This window comes from Pristiophorus japonicus, chromosome 3 (genome assembly GCF_044704955.1).
Source record: "Pristiophorus japonicus isolate sPriJap1 chromosome 3, sPriJap1.hap1, whole genome shotgun sequence".
In the NCBI taxonomy this organism is placed as follows: Eukaryota; Metazoa; Chordata; class Chondrichthyes; family Pristiophoridae; genus Pristiophorus; species Pristiophorus japonicus.
Window position 1 is genome coordinate 315,721,899 of NC_091979.1, and position 19,443 is coordinate 315,741,341.

The 19,443-nt window shown below is 42.5% G+C and overlaps 2 protein-coding genes across 6 annotated transcripts in view; one reads left to right on the top strand and one right to left on the bottom strand.

Annotated features, from left to right (window-relative positions):
- stambpl1 (STAM binding protein-like 1) overlaps positions 1 to 4,899 on the top strand; it is a 71,523-nt gene extending 66,624 nt beyond the window's left edge. For all 5 annotated transcript variants that reach the window (XM_070876901.1, XM_070876905.1, XM_070876902.1 and 2 more), the window contains 2 exons: positions 917 to 1,016; positions 4,549 to 4,899. In XM_070876901.1, the coding sequence (XP_070733002.1) occupies positions 917 to 1,016; positions 4,549 to 4,605 (157 nt within the window). In that variant the 3' untranslated portion in view covers positions 4,606 to 4,899. The remainder of the gene's footprint in view (positions 1 to 916; positions 1,017 to 4,548) is intronic.
- Positions 4,900 to 6,273: 1,374 nt separating this feature from the next.
- Positions 6,274 to 16,458, bottom strand: acta2 (actin alpha 2, smooth muscle). Its single transcript, XM_070876906.1, has 9 exons — positions 16,372 to 16,458; positions 14,686 to 14,831; positions 13,280 to 13,408; positions 13,004 to 13,114; positions 12,608 to 12,692; positions 12,344 to 12,505; positions 10,630 to 10,821; positions 9,349 to 9,530; positions 6,274 to 6,618 (listed from the first exon to the last, which is right to left on the bottom strand). Exons 2-9 carry the CDS (start codon positions 14,812 to 14,814, stop codon positions 6,475 to 6,477), a joined length of 1,134 nt encoding a protein of 377 aa, XP_070733007.1. The 5' UTR covers positions 14,815 to 14,831; positions 16,372 to 16,458; the 3' UTR covers positions 6,274 to 6,474.
- Positions 16,459 to 19,443: the final 2,985 nt, after the last annotated feature.

The following is a 19,443-nucleotide window of genomic DNA, read 5'->3' on the forward strand; positions in this document are numbered from 1 at the left end:
AATGAACCATTACGTTAAAAACTTACCGGGTACTGCTGACGACGCTAGGGTCGGCGAGATCTCCCATCACCCGGCAAATCCTCTTATCCGGCACAGGCCAGGTCCCGAGGATGCCAGATAAGAGAGGTTCAACCTGTACTCCAAGTGTGGTCTAACCAAGGTTCTATGCAAGTTTATCTTCATTTCTCTACTTTTCAATTCTATCCCTCTAGAAAGAACCCCTCGTGCTTGGTTTGCTTTTTTATGGCCTTTATAACCAACTTTGTGATTTGTATGTTTGTACTCTCGGATCCCTTTACTCCTCTACCCCATTTTGATTCTTATGTGTTATGATATTTCTATGTAAATGTTGGAGGAGCACTTTGAACATAAAACCGAAACCTTGGACTTTTCCCTCATCTTTAAAAGTAATATGAATCAAAATATTTGCTTTTCTCTCTCTCTCTCTCTCTCAAATAATGAATTTAACTCTGTTTATTTCCAATAACATTGAATGGAAACGAATGAGATTAAAACATGAGTTTGTATTTTATTCCTTCTAGTTTATTAATCTTCACTCTGCATCATTCCCTAACTGAATGGTGGGCAGATAACTGTTCCCAAGCAAGCCCGAACCAGTTGGTCTATGATTATCCCAAGGGGACACGTCTTCCAATTCTTGTTCCTTGGGTCAAAACAGTGAACGCAATTGCAGGCATAACTTCGAACAAGGCCATTTAGTAGCACAGCGGAGTTGCTGCTAGAATGTATATGTTTTAAATTGCACATTTGGAATTTGAAGTAATTTGTTATACATACAACTGAAGTTTTCTGTATTCATATTAATAACTTGAATTATGCCAGACCTACAGATGTTTTATTTGGCCTTGACTGTTACCTTTTTGGTTTTTATTTATTAGCTTTTGATATGTTCTAGGACTGGAGCCTTCCGGCTGACTCCTGCAGGAATATTGGAAGTGTCGTCCTGTCGAAAGAAAGGATTTCACCCACATTCGAAGGAGCCAGCTCTATACCAAGTATGTATCTGGTATTATCAGATCCGGTTACCATTGCCTGCTTTGAACAGCTTGTGTTACCTTTTTGAGGTTTGTTTTAAGAATTAAGGTCAGAATGATCTAATCTGAAGTTTTATTTCAAGAGAAAAATGCCTTGGAATAAAATAAACCTAAACTTTATAGGCCAGTTACCTAATCAATTTAGCACAATGTGAAGTACACCAAATTATGCAGTGTAGTTTGAAGTGTACTTAAACAAGAGCTATGAGGCCATGGTCCGATACTGTCTTGTACTGATTAAGCTTCACGCTTGTAATACTAACAAAAAAAATTCCCAATGGTGGTCAATTTTGAAGAGTCCTCTTTTTATCAATTTTCTCCCTTCCTCTTCTGAAGCTATTGACTCCTGATTATGGTGCAGTTGCGCAGGTGATCCTCACTCTCTGCTAACTCATCCAATTGGCCATAATTCATGGGGATATGGAATGGCAGAAACTGATTAGCTAATTTCTCATGCCATCAAATAAGCAGCAACAATGAGGTAAAAGGAACAAAGTTTAAGGAAAGCAAACCAGGAGCTGGGAAAGGCCATTAAAAAAAAATAGGACCAAATATTGTCATTGTTTTAAAATTACCATAGATTAAAAAAATTATCTTAAAGCTTGTTTTGTAAGCCATATAATTGATAGTATAGAAGGCAGAATATTATCTGCATGGCGGCAGATTAGGAAAAGGGGAGGTGCAACGAGACCTGGGTGTCATGGTACATCAGTCATTGAAAGTTGGCATGCAGGTACAGCAGGCGGTGAAGAAGGCAAATGGCATGTTGGCCTTCATAGCTAGGGGTTTTGAGTATAGGAGCAGGGAGGTCTTACTGCAGTTGTACAGGGCCTTGGTGAGGCCTCACCTGGAATATTGTGTTCAGTTTTGGTCTCTTAATCTGAGGAAGGACATTCTTGCTATTGAGAGAGTGCAGCGAAGGTTCACCAGACTGATTCCTGGGATGGCTGGACTGACATATGAGGAGAAACTGGATCGACTGGGCCTGTATTCACTGGATGAGAGGGGATCTTATAGAAACATATAAAATTCTGATGGGACTGGACAGGTTACATGCAGGAAGAATGTTCCCAAAGTTAGGGAAGTCCAGAACCAGGGGACACAATCTAAGGATAACAGGTAAGCCATTTAGGACTGAGATGAGGAGAAGCTTCTTCACTCAGAGAGTTGTTAACCTGTGGAATTCCCTACCGCAGAGAGTTGTTGATGCCAGTTCGTTGGATATATTCAAGAGGGAATTAGATATGGCCCTTACGGCTAAAGGGATCAAGGGGTATGGAGAGAAAGCAGGAAAGGGGTACTGAGGTGAATGATCAGCCGTGATCTTATTGAATGGTGGTGCAGGCTCAAAGGGCCGAATGGCCTACTCCTGCACCTATTTTCTATGTTTCTATGTTTTAAAAAAGTTAATAAAATCGATGAAAATGAATGCAAGGTATTAATAATGTACAATTTGACTGTTAAATTAAAATCCAAGAAATATGCAAATCCTTGGGATGCAGTTGTTCAGCACGCAGTTGGCAAAACAGTGGTTTCATTATTTAATACGAATGCAATTGCATTTGACTAAGCACAAACACATGATGTATTAAAAAATGTCGTAAGCCATCTCCCATAGAATTGCTCCCGGTGAATCAGAGGATAAGCTGTTTTATAATATGAGGTGTTACTTTCTCCATCACACTTCATTGGTATTATAGGAAATGTGTGCAATATGCAAGACTTTTAATATATATATTTTTGTTAAATTCAGTGTATAATACTTTCTATTCACTTGATCTTTCTTTCCTGACTCTGTCACATCTTGGTTTCATTTGCCATCTTCAGTGTCTCCAACTAATGTACAACAAACAACTTGCATTTATATATAGTACTTTTAGTGTAGGAAAACGACTATGACAAAAGCTGACACTGAATCAAAGAAAGACGTATTGGGAAGGGTAACTAAACATAAAAACATAAGAAATAGGAGCAGGAGTAGGCCATACGGCCCCTCGAGCCTGCTCCGCCATTTAATACGATCATGGCTGATCCGATCATGGAGTCAGGTCCACTTCCCCGCCCGCTCCCCATAACCCCTTAATCCCTTTATCGGTTAAGAAGCTATCCATCTCTGTCTTAAATTTATTCAATGTCCCGGCTTCCACAGCTCTCTGAGACAGCAAATTCCACAAATTTACAACCCTCAGAGAAGAAATTCCTCCTCATCTCAGTTTTAAATGGGCGGCCCCTTATGCTAAGATCGTGCCCTCTAGTTCTAGTCTCCCCCATCAGCAGAAACATCCTCTCTGCATCCACCTTGTCAAGCCCCCACATAATCGTATATGTTTCGATAAGATCATCTCTCATTCTTCTGAATTCCAGTGAGTAGAGGCCCAACCTCCTCAACCTTTCCTCATAAGTCAATCCGCTCATCTCTGGAATTAACCTTGTGAACCTTCTCTGAACTGCCTCCTTTTGTAAATATGGGAACCAAAGCTGCACGCAGTATTCCAGGTGTGGCCTCACCAATACCCTGTACAACTGTAGCAAGACTCCCCTGCTTTTATACTCCATCCCCTTTGCAATAACGGCCAAGATACCATTGGCCTTCCTGATCACTTGCTGTACCTGCTTACTAACCTTTTGTGTTTCATGCACAAGTACCCCCAGATCCTGCTGTACTGCAGCACTTTGCAATCTTTCTCCATTTAAAAAACTTGCTCTTTGATTTTTTTCTGCCAAAGTGCATGACCTCACACTTTCCAACATTATACTCCATCTGCCAAATTTTTGCCCACTCACTTAGCCTGTCTATATCCTATTGCAGATTTTGTGTGTCCTCCTCACACATTGCTTTTCCTCCCATCTTTGTATCATCGGCAAACTTGGTTACGTTACACTCAGTCCCTTCCTCCAAATTGCTAATATTGATTGCAAATAGTTGGGGTCCCAGCACTGATCCCTGCGGTACCCCAATGGTTACTGATTGCCAACCCGAGAATGAACCATTTATCCCAACTCTCTGTTTTCTGTTAGTTAGCCAATCCTCTATCCATGCTAATATATTACCCCCAACCTTGTGAACTTTTATCTTGTGCATTAACCTTTTATGTGGCACCTTATCAAATACTTGGTTAAAGCGGTACACATTTCAGAGGCTCTTAAAGTGGAAGAGGGGAGATGTTTAATGAGGTAATTCCAGAGCTTAGTGTTTAGATGACTGATAGCACAGCTGTTAATGGTGAGGCATAGGGCGTGGAGGATACACAAGCGACCAGTGTTGGAGGTTGTAACAGAAAAAGTACAGAGGAAAGGAATAAAATGTAACAGATAGAAACTATTATGCACCCACATAATGATCATTATGCAATTAAAAGACTGAAAAGTTGAAGAAATACACATTATTCAGTAGGAGCATTGCCAGGAGGCTTGCTTGTTTAATATTGGCTTGTTTAGTACAGTACTGTGTGAACCGAATAGTACGTCAAACTAATGACTGATTCTCTTTCAGACTTGCAAACACATTGTTATAAAAGATATGAATATAATCATCTTGGACATGAGGTGACAACGTGAGAATACTACAATCATGGACTCTGTATAAATTATTTCTATTGTAAGCAGAAACAATATCTTGCTTTTAAGTTTTTATGACCTGTTTCAGCCAACTGGATTATTTAATGCTCTTTTTATACATTCAGGTTAAAATAACATGTTCCAGTGGTTAATGTTTCTTTTTGAATGCACCAAGTATTTTACATGTATAATGTGAAATTACAAATACTAATTATCCTAAAGGAAGTGTTTGTAAAATTGAATCTGAACTTCAATCACAAGCCAATAAATGCTGTTCATTTCTTTGGTATGTGCTTTTCTCTTTATTTTTGGATTCAGACATACAACCGAGCAAAGTCAATACTTTTAGAAATTGTGCTTTAGATCATCCTTGCATTTTAGGGTGTTTCTGTATTATGCAGCCACTATCATTACGTTTAATCATCTGTTTGATCTCACATTGCCTTATGCATCTCCACAAAACTTTGCTTTTGCAGAAGCACATGTGTAAAAGATTTCGAAGCCAGTGTCGCCCAATACAACTTGCTGACTAGACACAGGCATGGCTACGGGGACGCTGTTTTGGCCACATGCACTAATTTTAGTAGAAAGTGCCTTTATATACACACACAATACAGGTAAATGTGTATGCTTACATAATAAATATCTATCATTCACTAACCAAAGAAGTAAAGCACCCAGCAATTTAAAAAAAAACACTTGCACACTTTGCTTTTCGTCTTGCCATTTAATGGTTTGTTTACTTGGATCCTATTTATCCAGGCGTAAAATTAATTTTCTCTACAAGTTTAAGAAAAAGTTGCTAGTTTAAAGGAACAGTTTACACTGACAGTTGTTATATGGAGATTATTCTCATTTAGCAATGCAGTGGGTTATGGCTGAATTCAATACGGAATGCTTTAAATACAACACACGCTGTACACTAACCTTTTATGCTGAATGGTTATATGTGTCAAACAGACGGAATAAAACAAAGAAGAATATTTTACTAGAGGTTACGCACTCCTGTATTCCTATATAATGAGAATAGTCCAAAAGAGTCAAAGGGCAGAGATTTGTAGCCTTCTCACACTGTACAATCCCCGATTAGTGTCAATTACTTTGGTTTTCATGATTACATGATACAGTACTGATGGTCACTGGCTATACCAATACTTTCAATGGGGTTAATTTCAGTGATCAGAATTAAATAATGAAAAATTATTTTTCCACAGGGGCCCTCCCAGTGATTTAAAAAAATTGTATTATCAATTTCTATTAACAGCACAAAACACACCTGAGCTCAGAAACCCAGTGGACTGCTTGAATCAAGCATCCCCTGCAGCAATTTATTAAACCTTCACTTTTTAGCATTAAATCCAAGGTAACTATATTTCCAAGAAGAAAGTAAAAGCAGAACAAGTGTTAGCAAAAGGAGATGTAGACGAAATGTGGCCAGATCATAAATGCAGCAATGGGAGGTCATTTAACCTGAAGCCAAAAGTTTCAAACCAGTTTTAAATTGAAAGGTGATGTCACTGAACCATTGATATCTTGAAATAAATAAACCAAGATACAGTTTAAATGTTATCTGGCCTATTTGTTTCTAGTTATGTCGAACTAGTTAGCCATTACACTAGTAAATAAATAGACGTCAAATATTTCAGGAAACACAAGACAATTGTTGAAAATACTGGCAGCACATTCTGACTTTATTTTAAAAACTCCCATTCATTCAGTTAAAGCTACAGGTAATTTCTAGTGACAGAGCAATGGAATGAAAACGGTAGAAAGTATGTTTCTCTAATTGCACATTCACAGTTTTTTTTTTGTTGCAAAAAGATACAAAAAAGAGCGCGAGGGAGAGAGAAGAGACGATTGTTTAAAAGCATTTGCGGTGTACAATAGATGGACCAGCCTCGTCGTATTCGGGCTTGCTAATCCACATCTGCTGAAAGGTGGAGAGAGAGGCCAGAATGGAGCCACCAATCCAGACTGAGTACTTGCGCTCAGGAGGAGCAATGATCTGTTTTTAAAAAAAAAAAGATACACAACAATGATACGAGTGGTTTATATATCTCCACTTTTCAATCACGGCATAATGATTAGTGAGAAAAGTTTGCTGTTTGTATTGAGAGCAGGTTTCAGTTGGAATTCTTAATTTGCATTTTTCTTTCATCCCACAACTTTTCCCAACTCTGGGGACAGGCTGTAAACCTGCCTCTGTCGATGCAGCTGTTTGGAGGTGCGTGACCCAGGTGCCGATTGCTGTTTTTCCCTTCTTTCTTGGGAGGAAGTGCCTCACCTTTTTGGAGCTACAGAATTGCAGCTGCAAAACTATGTGCTGGCACTGTCTATTGTCAGTTGTGCTCTATGGTAACACACTTGCCTTTTTAAGTCAAAAGGCTGTGGGTTCAAGCCCTACTTCAGGATGTAAACATTTAGTTTAGCTGACTATACAGTACTGAGGGACTACTGCATTGTCAAAGGTGCTATCTTTTGGATGAGATGTTAAACTGAAGATATCTTCCTGCTCAGGTGAATGTAAAAAAAAAAAACCCACCTGGCACTATTGAAAGAAGAACAAAGCACTCTTGGTATCCTAACTAATAACCAACCCCCCAACAAACCGATGAAAACCGATTAACCGGTGTTTGTCTTGCATGCTGTTTGTGAGCCCTAACTCTGCCTTAAATTAGCTGCCGTTTTGCCTATAATACAGGGGTACACCAAAAGTAATTCATTGGCTGTGAAGTGCTTTGGGATAGCCTGAGGAGCTGAAAGGTGCTATATTAATGTGAGATCTTTCATTCGTGGCATGATTGGGTTAGAACTGTAATATTGTAAAGAATATTGATTTTACAGTAGTCCTAAGCACTAAATTATAAATGCATATTAGGTCCTTGCCAAGGCAGAGTGGCAGACTCCAGTGTTCTGTATTGCACATTTTAAAGGTATATATCTTCATAGTCTACCATCTTTTTTTTGGATCCTCCAATTCCTATCAATAAAAGGTTGCATGTAGTCAATCTTTGCAGCAATTTAAACTGATTAAAGTGTAGCTTAATACCGGAATACTCTTCTGAAATTATACCATCATTCTCATAGTTGTTGGCTTGGAGTAGTATTAAAAAGTGGATCCACTATAATTTGCAACAGTAATGGTTATGAAATAATTTAAAGCTGCAATATCTACAACAACTTGTATTTATATAGCGCCTTTAACATAGTAAAACATCCCAAGGCGTTTCGCAGGAGTATTATAAGACAAAAAAATTGGCATCAAGCCACATAAGGAGAAATTAGGGCAGATGACCAAAAGCTTGGTCAAAGAGGTAGGTTTTAAGGAGCGTCTTAAAGGAGGAAAGAGAGGTGGAGAGGTTTAGGTCGGGAGTTCCAAAGCTTAGGGCCTCGGCAACAGGAGGCACGGCCACCAATGGTTGACCGATTATAATTAGGGATGCTCAAGAGGGCAGAATTAAAGGAGCACGGATATCTCTGATATGTATCACAGATATCTAAATTGATCATTTTAATGCATCCAGCAGCCAACCCTAATATATTCCTGTGTCCCTTTAAAAAAATTTTTTTTGCCTTTCTTGGTATCCTGCAACACCCCCCACTCCGCACCATTGGTCTACACCATTTGCTGTCCAAGTGGTCAGACCGATAAATTGAGCTGGTCCCAGGAGACCTGATCAATGCTTCTCCACTCAGGAGAAAAGCACTCCCACTGCTGGTCAAAATCAGAACTTGCATGAATAGCTTGGGTGAACTCATTTCTTAGTTATTCATACGGCTGCTCATTTAAAATATCTTCAAACACAAAGGTATTAAATGCTGTTTTTTTTTAAGTGCAGTTATTTAACATTATGGCGGATTTAAATAATACTTAGAAGTTTATCAGAAGTCTATGATAAGTAAAAAGGAATGTGTAGGTTTACTTTTAATGCTTAACCCATGTAGAGTCTTTCCTGCTGAACCTAACAAATGACATCTATAGGAAAGTGCATCTTAACAGTAAAAATATTTAAAACACTTGTTTAGTTATGATCTGGGCATAGAACGATATTGCCTATGTAGAGCAAGAGATTAAACAATACTGTATACCTATTAAAAATCAGATAATATAGCTGTGAAGTTGAAGTGGCAAGTTTATGCAAGTGAAAGTCAAATATGAAATAGTCAAATGGTGTTATCAAAATCAGTTAAGTTCAGTGTTTAAATAATAGTTCATTTTCAGTTTTAAATATACTCTTTATAAGATTTGCCAATGAAATGGACACTAGAGCAACTTTACTTCAATGTATAGTGTATCCCGATGTTCTCTCTGCATTAAATCCCTCCAGTCCGTGTGTGTGTGTTTTATTAGTGGGTGCTCTTTTATAAGGTACATACAGCTGGCATTGAAACGCTGCATGGAGCCAGAAGCAATGTATGGTGACTATCAGCTGATGTTCTTGGTGACACTCATTTTCAAGGTCCTAACCTCAACATGAAAGTGATTTCTTCCCTGTTCTGGTTTAAACACTTGCCTCATACAAACAGCCCTTTTCATCCCTTTGTCCCATATTCAGTTCAGTCAGTGACCAAATGTCTCAGTGTTACCACTGATGAGGTTCCACGTGCAAGTTAGGGTAGCATTTTGCTGGGAGAACGATCATTCTGATTGACGTTATCAAGAGAGGTCAATAACGATCAGACACCAAATAACATTGTGCTATTTTTTTTTCCTTTAAAAGTTTGTTCAACTGACCTTGATTTTCATGGTGCTGGGGGCCAATGCAGTGATTTCCTTTTGCATACGGTCAGCGATACCAGGGTACATGGTGGTACCTCCAGATAGTACGTTGTTGGCATATAAATCCTTCCTGATGTCGATATCACACTTCATGATGCTGTTGTATGTGGTCTCGTGGATGCCCGCAGACTCCATCCCTGTCGAATAAATGTTAAAATTAATCCATGGAGAGTGTAAAATTACTGTAAGTTTCAAAATCAAAATACCCTTTGTGAAAGATATCTCATTGGGCAAATTGTCTATAGAAAGATGCAAGCTTGCCAATATTGCTGAGATTCGGTGTAATCCGAGAACACCAATGAATTAAGCTGAGACTGGTTAGGTGAAGTGAAGCTGCCTTGTTTATATTGCTACATCAATAGTTACTTCTATGTGGCTGGTAGATATTGTGTGTGTATTGCTGTGTGTGCCTATGAAAGAAAGATTGCATTTACATCATGCCTTTCACAACCACCGGATGTCTCGAATCGCTTTACAGCCAATGAAGTAATTTTGGAGTGTAGTCACTGTTGTAATGTGAGAAAGGTGGCAGCCAATTTATGCACAGCAAGCTCCCACAAACAGCAATGTGATAATGACCAGATAATCTGTTTTTGTTATGTTGATTGAGGGATAAATATTGGCCAGGACACCAGGGATAACTTGTCTGCTCTTCTTCGAAATGGTGCCATGGGATCTTTTACATCCATCTGAGAAAGCAGATAGGGCCTCTGTTTAACGTCTCATCTGCAAGACAGCACTCCCTCAGCACTGGAGTGTCAGCCTAGATATATGTGCTCAATTCCCTGGAGTGGGACTTGAACCCACAACCGTCTGACTCGGATGACTGTGCTACCCACTGAGCCACGGCTAACATTGTGGAGCATAGGAACATGAGTAGGCCATTCAATTAGATCCTGGCTAATCTGTATGTCAACTCCATTTACCTGCGGCTATGTTTATTTCAATATGCATTGAGCAGATTCAGGAATTGAGGGCAAGGGCTCTGGCTGTTGAGTGGCTCACCTGTTCGGTAATGGGAGTTGACAGTGCCTGAGTCAGCGATGTCTCAGTTATGCAAGTGTCAATATAGAATTAGTTTAAATAAATTGTTGTCCCAAATGGAGTTTGCACCTCCATATCCTACTTATGATGGTAATGGTATGATCCACAGCTAAACATTGTCTGACTTTATTTTCGGAACCTTTAACGCACTTGAATTAGCAAATAATGTTTGTTATCATAAAATCAACTCACCAATGAACGATGGTTGGAAGAGAGTCTCTGGGCAGCGGAAACGCTCGTTGCCAATGGTGATGACCTGGCCGTCAGGCAACTCATAACTCTTCTCTAAGGAGGAAGAGGAGGCGGCTGTGGCCATCTCATTCTCAAAGTCAAGAGCGACATAGCATAGCTTCTCTTTAATATCGCGGACAATCTCACGTTCAGCTGTGAATCAAAGGGAAATCGTCCATCAGGACTAATTATAAACCTGCACACACACTTATTTCTATTTGCAGAAACGATTGTTCCACTTCCTTACTAAATCTGAAGGAAAAAACATTACTGAGATATTACGTTGCAAAAAATACAGTCTTGGAGAAATACACATGTAACTGCACAAATCTTTAAAGCACTACCTACTGAAATTGGGGGAAATGCATCTGGAACTTTCTAATTATGCATCTGCCAAATTCGCATTTGCTTGTGGATAATACCCATCATCTTTCCTTCGTGTCCAAGAGTGCTGGGGGCCAAAATTAAGCCTCTCATTAAGGCCTTTGGCCGCCTGAATGCGGTGGCCACGGGGCAGTGCTGAATGGCCACCAACTTGCAGAGGCCTAGTTGACGCTCACTAAATTCACCTCTGGGCGCTTTGCTGCGGTGTGACAATCCACCCCGCTCCTGCAGTTGTGTCTTAAAGACATCATCACAGCGCGCACTGCAACGGAGGGAAATTCACCTGCAAAAGTCTCCTGACCACCACTCTGTGCCCCCGACAGCTTTTTGTGTCGGTGCACTCCTCGTTGGGCCTTGTTGGTTGGGGGCGCGGGCGCCCTTAAAGGGGAGGTGGTGCTGCCGGCGACACCATTTTATTATTTTTTTTGTCGGCTGACTTCCAGGTCGGGCTGACAATTATGCCTCGGGGTTTGGCCGGGCCACCAACAGGCAGCCTGGTACCCCGCCTCTTGGGTGCCAGGCTGCTGGCCCGGCTGAAACCCTGCCTGGTGGCCCAGTGGACCGAACTGAAAAAGACGCAGAGCTCGCAGGGGCTCTCCCCTTTAACTGAAGGGGAGAGACGTGTTGGCGCGCCAGCGTGATGGTGTCATTGGTGTGCCAGTGCGCCGATGTCGTCGCGCCAGCGCGATGATGTCATTGGCGTGGTGCTGATGACTGACAGCGGCGGAGACACCGTCCTGGCCCCCACTTCTGCCCCGCTAGTGACGCCCTCTCTGCTCCGCCCCCACTTCCACCCCCATGATTAGGCCACTTCCACCCCGCTTGGAACAGAAAGTTCGAGGAGCTGAATTTTTTCAGCTATGCAGCGGCCAGTAGACTTCGAAAATGGTAGGTGTGCGCCGTTTCGGGTGAAGGTGAATTTCGACCACCTGCTTTGCTTGCCTTTACCATAAAAAGGGTGAAAATTGGCCAAGTTTATTAGATGTTCTTTTTGTCCCTCTGTTGATGGAACAGTCAGGAACATCCTACCTGAGGACTTGGCCTTGGAGCCATCAGACAACTGGGGAAAGTTTGTTCTGTAGCTGCTTTGGGATCAGTTGTTTCTCAAATTATTGTAAAGTAGGATCTGAAAAGGTTAATTTTTTTTACAATTGTACGCTCAGTGAAATGAAGTCTGAACACCTCTCTGCCATTAAGTGCCACTCTAACCTTGAATGTACTTTCAACGTAAAATTCGCCTTCACAGTAATAGACATTAAGAAAGCGTTGCTCTGGAAATCCTGCTCCTTACCTGTGGTGACAAACGAATAGCCGCGTTCAGTGAGGATTTTCATGAGGTAGTCGGTGAGATCGCGGCCAGCCAGATCCAGGCGCATGATGGCATGGGGCAGGGCGTAGCCCTCGTAGATTGGCACGTTGTGGGTGACACCATCTCCGGAGTCCAGCACAATACCTGCACATGGGCACAACCATCTGATCAGAACCAGCCAGAGGTGGGTGCCCCCCCCCATCCCCGGCTCCCCCGTGCAGCACAGTAAACACTCTTCTCACTTACCGGTTGTACGGCCGGAGGCGTAAAGGGACAGCACGGCCTGGATAGCAACATACATGGCTGGCACGTTGAAAGTCTCAAACATGATCTGGAAAGTAGTTACATCCAGCTGTTACATAGGATCATAGAAGATTACGACACTGAAAGAAGCCATTCGGCCTATCGTGTCTGTGCCAGTCACACCTACAAGTCCGTTTAAGTGTATTACTACAGTTAGACAGCAATGCTTTCAATGGGCGAATTCACAGAACAAGATTTCGATCATAAGTCTCATCATCAATGCTTATTTGATGGAGGTTTTAAGTCTAGTGAGCAAGTCAGCCAAATCACCAAAGTGCAATAGCATTAGTCAGCGCGAGGGATCAGTGATCAGGCAGCAACAATCGGGTAGCACTATACCTGGGTCATCTTTTCGCGGTTGGCCTTGGGGTTTAGGGGAGCCTCAGTGAGCAGAGTTGGATGTTCCTCGGGGGCTACACGCAGCTCATTATAGAAGGTGTGGTGCCAGATCTGTGGAAATAAAGACCAGTGTTTTAAAATACAGCTGTCCCGTTCATCCCAATCGATACTTGCAATATTTATATCGATGAACTTAGCTGAACTTAAGACTTTTAGAGCCGTTCCAAGCCGGGGTGGGGTTTAAGTGGTCCAGGAAGAATGTAAATGGTCCCTTGCCTTTTCCATATCGTCCCAATTTGTGATGATGCCATGCTCGATAGGATATTTCAGGGTCAGGATACCTCTCTTACTCTGAGCCTCATCACCTACGTAGCTGTCTTTCTGGCCCATACCCACCATAACGCCCTGTAGGGTTAAACGGAACATGTAGAGTCCATATATACCATGAACAGCACACTGAAATCATGTTTGAGAATTTACAATTCAGGCAGCCAGAATACAGCACACCATCATGTTGCAGCGTAAAATCGACATATGGTGTGGTTTATATTTGATATCTACCTCCAGATTTCTTCGAGTCTCAATGCAAAGAGCATGAAGAGGTCAAGCGCAGGCAGCGGAAGGAGCGCGCGGCAAACCAGCCCCACCCACCCCTTCCCTCGACGAATGTCTGTCCCACCTGTAACAGGGTCTGTGTCTCTCTTTTCGGACTGTTCAGCCATCAAAGAACTCACTTTGGGAGTGGAAGCAAGTCTTCCTCGATTCTGAGGGACTGCCTATAATGATGATGATGATGACCTCCCGACCTCTCATATACAATGACTCAGCTCTTTCTGATTGCATATGGGATGATTTATTCATCCAATATTAAATGTGTCATATTCATAGAATGATAGAGCACAGAAGGAGTCTATTCAGCCCATCGTGCCTGTAACAGCTCTTTGTTAGAGGTATCCAATTAATCCCACTCCCCACTCTTTCCCATAGCCCTGTAAATTCCCCTTTCAAGTATTTATCCAACTCCCTTTTGAAAGTTACTATTAAATCTGATCCCACCACCCTTTCAGGCAGCGCATTCTAGATCATAACAACTCTGCATAAAATAATCTCATCTCCCCTCGGGTTCTTGTTCCAATCACTGAAATCTGTGTCCTCAGGTAACTGACCCTCCCACCAGTCGAAACATCTACCCATCTACTTTATCCAAACCCTTCAAAATGTAGAACACCCCTCTCTCTCTCAATATATATATATATATATAACTGTTTATAATATCAATCCTAATGTAATATTAATAACATACTGTTACAAAAGCAAAATACTGTGGATGCTGAAATCTGAAATACAAACAGAGAATGTTAGAAATACTCAACAGCTCAGGCAGCATCTGTGGAGAGGGAGGCAGAGTTAACGTTTCAGGTCGATGACCCTTGGTCAGAACTCCCGCATGTTCGAAATGTAAGAATGCTGTTTCCAAACACTCTCCAGTTCTGCCCAAGCTTCATCGACCTGACACATTAACTCTGTTTCCCTCTCGACAAGTGTTGCCTGACCCGCTGAGTGTTTCCAGCATTCTGTGTTTGTATGTAATATTCACTCATTTAGCTCTCGGATTTCACGCTGATTTGGCTGGCTGACAGCTGGCCCCTTTGCGACGAGTCTGCGAGTTGCCGGCCGCTGACCTGGTGACGGGGGCGGCCCACGATGGAGGGGAAGACCGCCCGAGGAGCGTCATCCCCGGCGAAGCCAGCCTTACACAGTCCGGAGCCGTTATCGCAAACCAGCGCTGTGCTCTCCTCCTCATCACACATGTTCAATCTGCTCGAGTCTAATGGGATAAAGGAAATAATCAGACAGCACTCTAGGTCAGAAAACACAGCCAGGCGTATTTGTGTATGTGCATGTGTCTGAATTCATGTATCTATCAATACGTTCAATTTAATCGATATTACAATGAATAAAGAGGTTCTACAATCACAGGCTTATACCAGAACCGGGTCAGGGACAAACTTGAACGTGATAATAGTATACTTGGTAGGTCTGAATAAACCTGTCTGAATTCAAAGCGATTATGGTTATCTAACTTAACGGTGTCCGCAACGTGTGTGCAATCCTTGTCAATTCAGAATATTCACCAAAAAAATACAACTTTAATCAAGTGCCTGTTTGACTGCAGGTTGAGTTTCTAATACAGGTCCCTCAGTGTTTATAGAGTGGCTCTTTAAACTTCTCAAAGTAGCCAATAGATCCCCGCGCTCCCGGAGGAAGTCCAAATACTTTGAGGAGCTTTCTTTGAATGCATCTTTTTCCTAATTAGGAAATCGCCCGCGACACCATAAAAATCCCCTCAAGTATGTTTTTTTGGTACACTGCTCCAAGTCACCCCTGCCAGTCCTCTGCATTCGCCTCGGGCTGCAATACCAAGAACGATCAGAGAGACGTTGGAAAGGGATTGAGAAAGAACCATATTTAGTAATAAACCCAGAAATCCACAGCCCTGAGCCACCACAGCCCAATATTACACGTAAGGCTGATGTGTGCCAAAATCTGGTCTATCGTGAACTAGTGATCCTTTGACAGAAGCTGTCGCCCTCGTCTGTTCTCCCGATTGGCCATAACAACCAGATATATGAAACCCCACTAAATAGGCGAATTGACTGTTGTAATAAACACAGAGAGATTCTGAAGCCCAACAGAGAACATTTGTCTGACGTTATATGCACACTGTTGGACATTCAAATGCTTGATCCAGACCCATGCAGTTGCCCGTTTATATAAACAGCCCGAAGCGGAGCCAAACTCCAACACATCACTTTGTGGATAAGCTCTGGAAATACATCCCATCCGAGTGAACCGCTACTTCACCGACTGTTCACGCTTTGCCCAAACGACATACTGCAGTCAAGTGCTGGGAGCATTTAATGATCATGAACTATCTCTCAGGTATTTACTTCGAGAGGGAAACAGTAAATGTAACACTTCCATGCCACTTTCAAATTTCTTTACACGGAAAACCTTATTTAGGATAGATGTTTTCAATATTTGCATTATCAGCAACTGCAGCATCAAATCGACTTCACCATCCCTAAGACTTTAGAAATTCCATATATCCAGATTTCACTTTCAATCTTTCTGATAATTTTATCACTGACCAGAATGTGCAGCAATCACCAGATTGCATTAAAACTATTGCAACTTTTCACTAAAAAGACACATAAATGACAGGTTCTATTTTTGCAAAATATTGACTCTTTGCCATGCAGTCTGCTACTTGCAAATTTCCCATTATTAAAATTGGAGAACAATTCTAAATATTGAGTAGTGCACATAGAGTAGGCAGGGCTGGTTAACCCTTGCCTGGGACTCACCCTGTCCGTGCTTTGCCGGGGTCCTTTACGCTGGGATGGTGCACTCTTCCTCCCCGGTTTGTTAAGTTTTATAGCCCCTGTGTCTCGTCACCCTCTGCCTCCACCCACAGCAGCCCCAAAAAAGGAGCAGATCCCGAGCCCGGCTACACGGATTCCGATTCCACAGCCTTATACGGTTCTCACACACAGGCACTTCCCTGGCTGGCCGAGGGCTCTCGGTGCATTTTACTACATTCCAACTGCACAGTTCGTCAAGTTAAGGGGAATATCAGTGTCTAATGTAAACAGATGCGAGATTGGGGAGCAGCTGCGAATATCCATTGACAGGAGGCTAATCGATCGCCCTTGACAACGCTTGATAATCCTCCCGAACCAACAAGGCAATAAGAATCTCAACGCAGACGGGGCAAAGTCGTATTATAAAATGGGCTCAGAAATAGGACTTCATATTTTTGTCCATCACTTTGATCCTTGCAGCACATCCAACGTCAGGCAGCATAACGTTTCACTTGGATAGGGAGGATACAAGTTATGCGGAGAATATCCATAGATGGTAAAAGATGCAGTGATGGTCACGTCCCTCTCCATGAAAGAGCTGGCTTTCGGAAATTTAAAGTGCTATCACCACTAAGGGAATGGGTCACATTTCAGAGCCTTTAAATGTTCTCAGCTTCTGATTTCCTGGGAAGGGGTTGTTCGGTAACCGTTTGCTATTTTGTTGAAATTTTAACTTTAAAGCAGGCTTAACAATGACCTTGATATCTCTGCACACTTATAGTGCATTTATATCTCACCTATCGCTAGACGTTCACCATTAAGCAGTAGGTGCAATTTTTAAGGTGATACACAAGTGTCAAGCAATGGCCATCTCCAACAAGAGAGGGCTTAACCACCTCCCCTTGACATTCAACTGCATTACTTTCACTGAATGCTGCATTATCAGCACGGGGTCGGGAGTGACCATTGATCAGAAACGTAACTGCACCAGCCACATAATTGCCATGGCCAATAAAGCAGGCCAGAGGCTGAGTATACTGCCACCAGTGTCTCAACTCCTGACTCCGCAAAGCCTCTCCACCACCTGCAAGGCACAAGTCAGGAGTGTGACAGAGTACTCTCCACTTGCCTGGATGAGAACACCAGCCTAACCATCCATTCCCTCTACTGCCGGTGTACCATGGCTGCAGGTGTACTATCTACAGGATGCACTGCAGCAAGTTGCCAAGGCTTCTTCAGTAGCAGCTCCCAAATCCATGACCTCCACTACCTATAAGGTAAAGGGCAGCAGGGGCATGGGAGCACCTTCACCTCCAACTTCCCCTTCAAGTTACATACTTAGACATTTATCGCAGATCCTTCATTGTCGCTGCGTCAAAATCTTGAAACTCCTGACTTATCAGCAGTGAGCGAGTACCTTCACCACATTGACTGCAGTGGCTCAAGACAAAGGTTCACCACCACCGTCTCAAGGGCAACTAGTGATAAGCAATACAATGCCGGCCTTGCCAGCAATGCTCACATCCTGAGAATACATGTATGAATTGATTACAATTTCTTCACAATTTTTGCTTGGCTTTTAACATGCAGGGAGTTAATTTTTCGAATTACTTCAGTCATTACTGTTAACCCTCCCCTACCCCTCCAAGACACAGAGGCACTAAAGGATTATAAATACTTATTTATTTCAGCTTTAATCTTTGAAGTATAGGCATGCAGTTATATTACCACTTTTGAGTTGACACGAACAACTCAGGTGTCAGGCCCTGTTCCTGATCTTAATAAAAACAAGTTGTTTGAGACTTCTGCCATGTAACCACCTCACCCCAGGCTGGGCTTGCACCATATCTCCTTGTGTGGAGCTGCATTTTAAGTATCTCAGTGGCCTAAGCAGATTTGGACAGTTGTCAATGTGAGCTGCAGTCATGCCCTGTTCCCAGTATAACTCTATTTTTCCTGCTGCGCATTGCAGTTTGAAAAGTGCAGCTGCAGTTTAACTGAACCATTGTAGTGGATCAAAAATGAGATCATAAAACATTCATGATCATCTTGACATATAAGTGACAGAAAAATATCACTGACACTTCATTCAAAATGGAACTAGACAACAAATGGGATTTACGGTTATTAGAAACACACCAAGGGAGTACCGTGGATAGGTGGGCTAGATGGACCAAAGGTCTTCCCTTGCCTGAAACTGCTATTGTCATACTCTGTAGCCGCCTTCATTGATTTCTCATGGAAAAAGCAACAGCAGAATTTAATAAATAAGTGGCTGAAATTCTTTTGTATTGCAGGATTTCCTACAGTAAGGGGTGTTACAGATAGCACCCACGTGAGTAACATGGGCCGAGACACAATGGCCGGAATGTTCTGGGATGGTAGTGGACGCGGTCAGGGGCAGGTCAGGTGAGAAAGTTGTTATTTTTGGGAGGGGGTTGGGAATCCGCTGTATTCCCGCTATCACCCGCCTTGCCCCCAGGCGTGCCTGTCAGCATGGACCTGACCCAACCGGCAGAGGTGGGTAACCCAATTTAAATTATTAGCAGCTAGCTGCCACACCCTTAAGAGTGGTTTTAACCTTACCTCTGAAACACGCTGCTTGGGAACTATGTCAACCTGAGGCGGGAGTTCAATGGCATTGCTCCAGCTGATTAGTTGACAGCATGAAATGTACTATCAATCTCCCACCTGACAGTTGATCACTTTCCTTAGGCAGAAGCTGTTGCTCACTGCAGTTCCAGGCTGCAATCTTTCTAGCAAAGTCTCCATCCAGTGTTACCTCATATGAAGAACCTCTCTCACCATTGACTGAATGCTTCTACCATCTCTACTTCACCTGCGATCTATTCCATCAGCATGGGTGCCATTTATACTCTCTCACCTTGGTCCTAAGAATCTGACCATGTTGATCCCCAACACCAGCAGCACCAGGCACACCAGCAGCACCAACAACAACACCACCAACCTTCTCTGCAATCACCTGATGCTGCACAGGTCAGAGGCCATCAGCACCCGAGCATATTGCTGTCTGGGAGGCCAGGATGGCCTCATCATGGTCAGATAAACTTCGCT

Coding starts and splice junctions, on each gene's coding strand:
- acta2 (XM_070876906.1), bottom strand. CDS start 14,814: ATGTGTGATGAGGAGGAGAGCACAGCGCTGGTTTGCGATAACGGCTCC. Junction 13,115..13,279: donor ATTGGGACGATATGGAAAAG/GCAAGGGACCAT, acceptor TTATTTCCACAG/ATCTGGCACCACACCTTCTA. Junction 9,531..10,629: donor CTTCCAACCATCGTTCATTG/GTGAGTTGATTT, acceptor TTTATTCGACAG/GGATGGAGTCTGCGGGCATC.